General features: G+C 45.4%; 1 protein-coding gene across 1 annotated transcript; it reads right to left on the bottom strand.

The window, feature by feature from the left end:
- Nucleotides 1–1,526: 1,526 nt before the first annotated feature.
- LOC138808897 (ral guanine nucleotide dissociation stimulator-like) lies at nt 1,527–10,250 on the bottom strand. The gene is made up of 5 exons (XM_069995149.1): nt 8,418–10,250; nt 3,678–3,822; nt 3,304–3,497; nt 2,390–2,437; nt 1,527–1,966 (listed from the first exon to the last, which is right to left on the bottom strand). The coding sequence occupies exons 1-5, from the start codon at nt 8,546–8,548 to the stop codon at nt 1,732–1,734; spliced, it is 753 nt and encodes a 250-aa protein (XP_069851250.1). The 5' UTR covers nt 8,549–10,250; the 3' UTR covers nt 1,527–1,731.
- Between the last annotated feature and the right edge of the window lie 696 nt (nt 10,251–10,946).

The raw sequence follows: 10,946 nt of genomic DNA, 5'->3' as shown, positions 1-10,946 counted from the left end.
CCATAGAACATAAACAGGCCCACACCTACTCACCAATGGTTGATTATAAGTCTGGCCTTTTTGCTTAAATATGTAATATTCCCATTTGTATGTTTTTCTGTTTCCATGGTTTAAAGCTACCATTGCCCACATTTCATGTCTACATGTCTTCATCTTTTGTGCCAGTAGTGGAATTTGAACTCACGGCCTTAAGCTCCTGCTCACTTTTTGTTCCATGCTTAAACATGTAACTTCAACCATGCTATGAGTTCCTGACTTTTGCTGGCTCATTGGATAAGTCTTTCAGATTTGTCTACAGGACACCTGGCATGTCTTTGTCCCTCTGGCTAAGTCTTCTGTCTTCTACTGATGATGGCTGTTACCTATTTCCTATGTATTCTGTCAAATACTTTTCCCTCAAAGAAACATTTTGGTGGTATTTTGAGGTGAAATGTCCTTACATATTTGCACAGAGTAAAATGGGTGTGCGTACAGACTTGAATTCACTAATGGAAGAAAGTCCCACATACAGAACATTTTCAAGGATATCTGGTTTGCTATGTCCTAGAACTTTAGTATTAGCCTGATCACCCCATGCAAGCATGGGTTGGGTCCCTTCATAGCCAGTAAGTGCTCTTGGACAGCTCCAGGTCACTCTTTTGCCTTTACTCAGGACTCATGTGTCTGGGACATCAGAATGTATAAGAAAACAAACCACAGCATTTAGCCTCCATAAATTGTACAACATAAACATATATATTTAATAAATTTAGAAGAATAAAAAGAATGCACATTTTACAACAATCAGGACAAAAAGAAAAAGAGAGATAACCCCAGGGAGAGGGGAAGGAAGCTCTAAGTCTAGGTCGGCTTCTAAGTTGCCTTCAAACATAAATTCTGCCTCAGAATCCTCCAAGGGATCTGCCTCCTCATGAATGATTGGAGTTGCTCCTGCAATTGCTGGAGAGGAAGATTCTAATTTCTCAGTTGGAGATTGGTTCTGCTGCATCAGGACAGATTTGTCCAGATATTTTTTGAGGACAGATTCACTTTCCTGAGCTGCATCTAACTTTGGGACCTCAGTTATTGGTTCCCCTGAGCACAGACTGGGGACATTTTCCATCAGCCCCACGTGTGCTACTCCCTCCAGCACACCAGGGGGAGTGCTGATTTGACCCTTTTTGAGCTGATCTGGACTGACTGTGAAAGTCAGAGGAAGACAATCACTATTACTTTCTTCTTGCTTTGGGGTCCCTACAAGTTCAGCTCTGTCACATGTGGGGTTCGGAACGAGTGTCTTATCCACAGGACTCACAACCTGTTGGGGCCTCACTGCAAATGCATGCAACCCCTCTACATGCACATGCTTTGTGGAGTCCAGTGATGGCTCCAGATCTCCATCCATCACCATCCCTGACATCACCGACGGCTTCTCTCTTGGGTGGTCAGCAGAAGCTGCTCTACGGCGGCCAAAGCCTGAGAAAGAGAAATAGGTAAAGGAGTTTGACAGTGGATTCAGGATGTTCACGTGGAGTTCAATTTCCATGAGGCTCTAATGGAGGAAACTGTACAAGTTTACTTTGGACTGAACACTGATGAGAAGGTAAGGTCTTTCCCAAGAAAGAAAGTGCTTTCACCAATAGAACCAACACTGCCTGGCAGATAGTATCATAAAAAGACATTCTTACAACCTGGGGGGTAATAAGGGCTCTCAGGCAATTAGGCTCAACCCTAGAGGCCCAAGCGCCATCCCTACTCACAAGCTCTGAGGTGACCACACAGGGACTTCTTCCTCTGTTTCTTGGTCTCATTCATCCCGGTCTCCTCCAGCTCATCCAGATGAACGTGGAGATTGAGGACCAGATCTGAGGAGGGCATGTGGAGCATGGCATAGTGGGTAAGTTCTTTCACCGGGTGTCGGTTCTGGGGCTCTCGGAAATCTGCAGGGTAGCAGTCCATCCACATGGTGAAGATGCAACAAAGGGTGCTGTGGGCAGATTGGTGACAAGAAGAGTGAGTGCCTGCCCTCCCTATCCTGGGCCTCCAATAGCCCCTTTCTGCAAGGACTGCTATATGCACACTTGCAAGTTGGGAAGCAGGAGGAGACTCCTGCAGGCAGAGTGATCTTCACCAGCCATGACTAGAAGCTTCTGAAAGATAATTCTCCAATATTCTCACTGGGATAGGTAACAAGAAGGAACTGATTTTGTACACACAGCCCTCCCTGTCATCCCTGAGAGTCCACAACCAAAACACAGCTGTGTCCTCTGCCACCACTCCAATCCCAACCCTCTGCCACTAGTGGAAAGCCCAAGTGGTGTGCAAATGAGAAATCTGCACTTTGAATCAGAAGCCTCAAAGATACCATTTTGAACGAAGGGGCCTTTTCTTTGTGCCACAGTCCACTTACTTCTTTATTTGTTCATCTTCCTCGGAGTTACGGCCCGGGAACCTGTACCTATGGGAGGACAGGAGGAAGTCACCTCTCAGCTTCTCCTTTTCTGCCCACACAGGACACATATGGGATGGGCTCATGCCCAGATGGGAATGGAATCTGACACATAAACAAGTGAGATATGTCTATACAGTTCAGTAAAAAAAATTTTTTATGAGAGGTATACGCATTTGGTCCAAGGAAAATGTGCCAGTGGCTAATACCTCAAATTCTAGCTAATCAGGAACATGATATCTCACGTGCACAGTCTGAATAGAGATTAGTCAGTAAAAGTCTAAGGACACTAATTTTTAAAAGGCCAGAATTGCACCTATGGTTCAAATGCTATAGTGGTAGCTCTGAGCACCAAAGAAACAGCACTCAGGCCCTGAGTTCAGTTGTAGGACTGGCACAAACTGAAAAACATCAAAGCTTCAGGGGTTATAAATATATAAAGCTAACATAATCCCTCCCTGAGGTCTCTGAAGTGATTCAGCCTCCAGTTCACCCGCCTTCCCCACACCCCAGCCTTTCCTGGGTCTACATTATTCACAGACATCCAATTGCTAATGAAACCTTATTTACTCATGGGAAATGTGATTTCCTAGAACCTCACCTAGGTGAGGGCAGAAGTTGGGTGCCACTGGCACATGCCTGTAATCCTAGCCCCTCAGTAAGCCAGCTTCTGAGGTTCCAGTAGCTTTTCTAGGAAATGTCCTGGGCAGACCACTACTAAGAAAGTAGGCAGGGGGTGCACTTCTTTGTCTCATGCCAAGCTCCTGTGAGAAGACCCCCATGAAATCAACAGGTTCAGAGGGGTGCCCAGTACTCCACAACTCAGCAAGGAGGGGCTGAAGAGACCCAGATGCAAAGCAAGGGGGAACACTCACTTTTTAAACACAATATCCAGCACTTGCTGCATTGTCCCCCACTGTCTATAATTGTGGAGGAAGTTTCCAACATAGAAGAGATCGCCTTTCTGGTAGGCAGGGACCAGGTTCATCACCAGCATGTCCAGCAGGCCTGCCTCCGGGCTCCATATACTGCATGGCACATTCAGGATCAGGGCTGACTCATTGGCACACTAAGGTGGGAAAAAGAAACAGAAAAAAATCATGGAAATGAGAACACTTACAAAGGACTAATTGTGATCGAGTGGATTGAAAACTATGCAGAAAGCATTATCCCAGTATTGACAAATCACCTAAGAAGGTTCTACTGTGGGCTGGGTTGGGGTTAAGTGGGTTTTCTATCATGAGTATACCTTGCCTGAGTTGCCTTGTGATTTCCTAGGTTTCTTTTTGGACAAATCTCTGAGATGGTTGGTTCGTGGCTTGCCACTGATCCAGTGTCTACAGCTTTGACTGAGGCACCCATACTGCTCTTGGCTGAGACCAGAGTCTCGAGACCTGCGAATACAGCACGAGAACATGTTTCTGGTTCCTGAGGCACAGGCCAAGTGAGCTGGCTTGAGCCAACTGTGAGTTACCGTGGCCTGCTATCAGGGTTCCATGTTCTATTCCATTGTGAAGGAGGCAGGGTCACCTGTCAGGGCCAATGACCTCTGCCGCTTCCTCACACAAGAAATATTCCCATCCAGCCAATATTGCAATGTGTACATGTAGACACAATGAACAGCACACCTTGTTTGTCCAATCCTAATGTGCTTGCCCTAGGTTCTGGCTTGTTCTCAGCTTCCAGGAGTCACTGCTAGGTCACATTCATGGCCTATCTGTCACTATTCCTCTCATCTGGCTCAAATCATTTTGTTTCTGAGGGCCTTCTGTCACTACCACATCCTTCTGGCACATAGTTTTGACATCTACATCCTAGGCCATTGTTTACTTTCTGTAGCCTAATCTGTTTGTCCTTGGAACCCCTCTCTTGGGTCATGTGGAACTAATGCAAATACTTAGAAATGAGAAAAACTAACAAGTATTGCAAAACATACATTACACTTATAATCATCCATTGTATATGTGTCCATTTTTGTAAGCGAGAAAATTATTTTTTATACTTGCAATATTTCATGGAGGCAAGCAGAGAAAGGAAGAGGTGCTGCATTGTCTTATTTTGATGACTAGGACTTGTTTTACTATAGCTTTAAGGAATATAGTATTTAAGGTAGAAATCTGCTCCTTTGCTTTTTACAAGGTAATCGTTTATATAGTTATTTGCCTCTGTAGTCTTTGCTTCTGTGTCCCATGATCTGTCCTCCTCCCTCAGCACAAAAGGGAAGAAGGAATTTCACACATTGCTGAGCTGTTGTCCAATCTCTGCATAGGAATTTAAGATACAATAGCTACTCTGGTTAGTGTGTGTGTGTGTGTGTGTGTGTGTGTGTGTGTGTGTGTGTGTGTGTGTGTGTGTGTGTGTGTGTGTGTGTGTGTGTTTGTGTGCGCACGCATGCGCGCGCATTTGTGATCTTGGACCCTTTGCCTTCTCCCTTAGCATTTTTCCTCAAAGCTATTGCTCTACCCTCTGAGACATAGCTCCACTTGGAGCTTTTTGTAGTCAGTTGGAGATGAGAGATTCGTGGAACTTTCCTACCCAGCATGGATATTGCTCCTCTTCAGCCTCATTTTTCCTCGACTGTGGCAATGGTGGTTCAGTTTCTGGATTTCCCATCCAAGCACAGGCACAAGCCATCCTCCACTGCACATGTCTCTTTGTGCCCCTGGAGGGCCCAGCTCTTCTCTCAAAACTTAGTGCCCTGAGGGTAGAACCTCTGAAACTCAGAACCAAGTTTTCTGATTAATTAGGATCACAGACCTGAGCTACATATGAACAGCTCATTACGTGCCCTCCCATATTTTGGGGGGTTTAAGGGATTGTTCCTGAGGCTTGAAATCTGGGCCTGGGCCTGTCCTCAGCTTTTCAGCTCAAAGCTAGGGCTCTACCACCTTGAGGCACAGTACCACTTCCAGTTTTCTGGTCGCTTATTGGGAGATCAGAGTTTTACGGATGTTTCCGCCCGGGCTGACTTTCAGCTGCAATCCTCAGAACTCAGCCTCTTGAGTAGCTAGTATTACAGGGGTGAGCTACCAGTGTCCAGCACAGGATCCCTTTCTGCAAAAGCATTTGGTGAATTGAACTATGTTGACTTAAGACAGATATATCACTAATTTCCCCAATAATGTGTTTCATATTCATTTTTTTTTGTTTTTTGTTTCTTTGTTTCTGGATGTGGGGCCTAAACTCTGGGCCTGGGTGCTTTCCCTCAGCTCTTCAGCACAAGGCTACCATTCTACCACTTCAGCAACAGCACCCCTACTGGCTTTTTTCTTTTTGCTTATATGGTGCTGAGTAATCGTACCCAGGGCCTCATGCATGAAACGCAAGCGCTCTACCACTGAACCACCTCCAGCCCCTTATATTGGTGCTTTGTGAAACAATATATTTGTGACCCATAATATCACATGCTAGTCCTCCTTTAAAATACATTCAAATAGTGGGGCTGGGAAGGTGGCTCAGTGGTAGAGCGCTTGCCTTGCATGCTCGAGGCCCTGGGTTCGATTCCTCAGCACAACACAAGCAAAAAGAAAAAAGCTGGAAGTGGCGCTGTGGCTCAAGTGGTAGAGCGCTAGCCTTGAGCTGAAGAGCTGAGGGACAGCGCCCAGGCCCAGAGTTCAGACCCCATGACCGGACCCCCAAAAAATTCAAACATATGTATTATCATATAGTATATTATACAATATATACATACATATATACTTATATTTTATTATACATTATATATAAATGATGTATATAGTGAATACGGAAAACAATCCCAATTCTGGAATTTAGCTTTTCCTGTCACAATGTTACCCAAGTCTTCTGTCAGACATGTAGATTTTCAGCAACAATCTCCCTTGTTAGTTGTTTTTTATTTCTTGAGTAAATGAGTCTTCTTTACCACCAATAGTCTACACACAAAAATGGTATGTATCAGTGTCTCTGGCTCAGGCCTGTATTCTTTGCTAGTCAGCAGGCTGAGATCTGAGGATCAGGGTTCAAAGCCAGCCAGGTCAGGAAATGCTATCAAATTATTATCTCCAGCTGTAGCTCAAAGTGCTAGAGTGCTAGCCTTAAGTGAAAGAACTCAGGGACAGTGGCCAGCTTTTAATTTCAAGCACCACCATTCTGTACACACACCACCTACATGCACACTCTTCACTCGGTCCCTTCCTAAACCCTCAGTCCTCTTCACTGAACTGGTGATTGCCAGAGTTTCTGGATTTCCCACTGCAGCATGCCAACCAGCCATGTTCCCTCTGCACATGCACCTCTGCCACACTACAGGGCCCCGGCCTCCTCTCAGAATCCACTGCCCTGGGATAGAGAGCAGATGAAATTCAAGGATTCACAGAACCTGTGCTTCAAGACAGGGAGACTCAGAACTGTTCCTAACCTGGTATAGAGAGACGCATTGATCTATTTGGGTAGAACAATGCCAACATGGTCAGAAGAAAATGTTTTGCTACCCCAAACGACACCCTTTTCCAAAGACAGTTAGATATTCCCTCAGATTTTTACATATTAGAGGTTGAAGCTTTTGATATAATGAACACGAAAAGGCAGCCACAATGACTTTTTGGGGGGGGGGGTCCGGTCCTGGGGCCAGAACTCTGGGCTTGGTTGCTGTCCCTCAGCTCTTCAGCTCAAGGCTAGCGCACTACTACTTGAGTACAGCGCCACTTCTGGCTTTTTTCCTTTTATTTATGTGGTGCTTGGGAATCAAACCCAGGGCCTCATGCATGCAAGGCAAGCATTCTACCAGTGAGCCACCCTCTCAGCCCCCCCCCCCCCCCCCCGGCACAATAACTTCTTACGGAGAAAAATGCCTAGCCAAGTAAACTAATATGTGCAGCAAGCTCATTTCCAGACCATTCTCTAAACCCAGGTATGGAACTCTTTTTTTTTTTTTTTTTTTTTTTTTTTTTTTTTTTTTTTTGTCGGTCGTGGGGCTTGAACTCTGGGCCTGGGCGCTGTCCCTCAGCTCTTCAGCTCAAGGCGAGCGCTCTACCACTTGAGCTACAGCGCCACTTCCGGTTTTCTGGTGGTTTATTGGAGATAGGAGTCTCACGGTCTCTCCTGCCCGGGCTGGCTTTGAACCACGATCCTCAGATCTCAGCCTCCTGAGTAGCTAGGATTACAGGCGAGAGCCACCAGCGCCCGGCTGATATGGAACTCTTATTGTGTCATCTTGATAACTTACAGTCCATGACAACCCTCATGGAGACTTAGAAAATCTTCATGAAAACCCCAACACAAGGAACATCTTAAGAGCATAAAACAGCACCAAATATTTAACTCTAGCTTTTAAAATTTATATGTTCTATATTTGCACAGTGCAGACTGGCTCATTGTTGGCAGAGAGCTTCAAACATCAACACATTTACCTGACTAGCTGGAAAGGGGAAGTTATCCCTAGTAAGAGGTGGGGGCTTGAGATTCAAGTGGGACCAGTTTCCAAAGACACCTGTTGTGATATAACACAGAGCTTTTGTGTCTCAGCATCAAGGGTCCTATCTCGGCACAGGCTGCATCCTCCACTGCCTGCATTCCTTGTGGCTCCCTCTAGTCACCAGTTCCTTGTAAATCCAGCAGAATCTTTCCCCAGTTCCAGCACACTCTGCTTCCTCCCACTCAGGCCCCATGTGCTCAGGATATCAGATTGGAGGTAGAAAAGACCACATTCTTTTGTATTCAAGAATTGTACAACATCATGTAAACACGGACATTTTCATACCATTAAAACAATACATAGTAAATCATGACAAAAAGTAAAATAGGTATTTGCCCAGGGAGGAGGGAAGCAAGATCTAACACTAGATCTTCTTCCAAGTTGCCTAAGGCAGGAAGGCTAATTCAGGGTCCACAATGGAATCTACCCCCACACATAAGACAAGATGTTCTTCCTGAGTTCTCAAGTGGACACTGGTTGCATAGGGTGTCTGTAGACATCAAAACCTATTGTGGCCTTTCTACAAATGAAAATAACCAGGTTCCATCCACACACTTGGTGCAGTCCAATGATGACTCCCGATTTCCACCTGTTATCACCACGGACATCACTGGGGGCTTCTTTAGCATAGGTTCAGGGGTAACTGCATTATGTTGACAAAAATCTGGGAATGGAAATAGGTACATGAGGATTAGAGTGAACTCTAGAAGTTCTGGTGTGACTCAACTGCCATGAGGATGTAATGGAGGAAGTTGTAGCATTTGAGTTGAGACTGAACTTTGATGAGAAGGCAGGGTTTTTCTCACCCATGGCTATGGCTGAGTGCTTTCAAACTGAGAGCAGACAATTCCTGGAAGAGAACATCTTATCAAAAGACACTTTGCCAAGCTGGGGAGTACTAAGAACTCCCCGCCAATCATCAGCCTGGGAAGCCCATCGCTAGGGGCCCTGTTTCCATCCCTACTCACAAGCTCTCAGGTGGCTACACAAGGACTCCTCCCTCCCTTCCTTGTTCTGATTAGTCACGGGCTCCTCCAGCTGCTCTACAAGAACTTGTAAGTGGGGGAGCTGGTCTGAGGAGGCCATGTTGAGCATTTGATAGTGCGTTAAGTTCATTCAGATTGTTTCTGTTCATGTGTTCATAAAAATCTTTAGGGGCAAAGTCCTTCCACATGAAGTCAGAATAAAGGATGCTGGAGGCAGATTGGGGACAGCGAGAGTCAGAGCCCAGCTTCCCCATCCCGAGCCTCCCATAACTCCTTTCTGCCAGGACTCCCTGCTGTGGCTGTCCATCCTATACCCAGACTTGCATGTTGGGAAGGGGGAGTGAACTCCTGCAAGCAGGATGCCCCTCACAACCCACTTCTAGAGTTAACAGCACACCTTGTTTGTCCAAACCTAATCTGCTAGGCCTAGGTACTGGCATGGACTCAGCTTTCAGGAGTCAGTCCTAGGTCACATCCATGCCCTATTTGTCACTATTTCTCTCATCCAGCTCAAATCCTTTTGCCTTTCATGGCCTTCTCTGACTGCCATGTCCTTCTGTAACATATTTTGGCTTCTACATCCTTGGTCATTGTTAACTTTTTGTAGCCTAATCTGTTTGTCCTTGGAACCCTTCTGTGCTGTCATCTGGAGCTAATGCCAATACTTAGAGGTGGGAAAATCAAAGAAGTATTCGAAAACCAACATTACACATATAACCAGACCTTTTTTTTATAGGTGCTCATTTTTATTAAAGAGAAGACTATTTTTTATTCTATAATGAAATATTTCATGGTGGTGAGGGGATTACTAGTATTTTTTTTACTATTGCTTTTAAGGAATATAGTATATAAAGATAGAAATCTGCTCCTGTGGTTTACAAACTGTTTATAGGGTCGTTTGCCTCTGAATTCTTGGCTTCTGTGTCCCATGACGAGACTGTTAGTTACAGTTTTCTGCCTATCAGAATTCCACATTCAATTCCATTGTCAAAGAAGTGGGGGTCATCCTCTCAGGGCCCAATGACCTATGCTGCTTCCTCACATAAGACCTTCCTCAAAACAAACTGGAGCCTGAAATCTCCCTTCCCATAGCGCAATGTGCTCATGTGTACACAGCAGCACACTTTGTCTGTGGAATCCCCACGTCCACTGCTGAGCCTTGGTGCCAGCATGGTCTCAGCTTCCAGGAGTCCTTTCTAGGTCAGATCCATACCTTCCTTGTCACCGTTGCTCTCATCCTGCACAAATCATTTTGCCTCTCTTCCCATTATCCTAGGGTATTGTTAGGTGTTTATGACCTAAAGATCAGTTTGCCCTTGAAGCTGCTCTGTGGAGTCATCTGGAGGTAATGAACATACTTAGAGATGGGAGAATCAAGAAGCATTTGCAAGTGTCCTGTGCACGTTCTGATAGGTATACAGGAACACATAGATTAGAAACATTATGCTTCAAGGCCTGAACAGATAAAATAGATTGTGAGACCACATTTTCAACAGAAAATTCTGCACATCGGGGCTGGGAAGGCGGCACAGTGGTAGAGTGCATGCCTTGCATGCATGAGGCCTTGGGTTCTATTGCTCAGCATCACATAAGCAGAAAAAGCCAGAAGTGGTACTGTGGCTCAAGTGGTAGAGGGATAGCCTTGAGCTGAACTGCTGAGGGACATCGCCCAGGCCCAGAGTTCAGGTCCCAAGACTGGCAAAAAGAAAAAGAAAAGAAAAGAAAGTGCTGGGTATAGTGGTGTGTGCCTGTCAGCTATGCCAGAAGTATAAATAGGAGGATCACAGTCTGAAGTTTAGGCTGCCCTGGAAAAAGAATGGTAGAGGACTTGCCTAGCAAATTGGAAGTTCTAATTTAAACACCAATATGTCACAGAGAGAGAGACAGAGACACACAGAGACACACAGAGAGAGAGGGAGGAGAGAGAGAGAGAGCGAGCTAGATACTAGTGTCTCATGCCTGTAATCCTACTCAGGAGGCTAAGATTTGAGGATCAGGGTTCTGTGCCAGCAGGGCAGAAATGTCCATGAGATTGAACTCCAATTACCCACCAAAAGGTGAGAAAGTAGAACTGTTACTCAAGTGGAAGAGCAAAAAC

This window comes from Dipodomys merriami, unplaced genomic scaffold, assembly GCF_024711535.1.
Source record: "Dipodomys merriami isolate MVZ:Mamm:240054 unplaced genomic scaffold, mDipMer1.0.p SCAF_48, whole genome shotgun sequence".
NCBI lineage: Eukaryota > Metazoa > Chordata > Mammalia > Rodentia > Heteromyidae > Dipodomys > Dipodomys merriami.
Note: the sequence above shows the minus strand (reverse complement) of the source record. Positions and strands in the feature narration are given on the sequence as shown.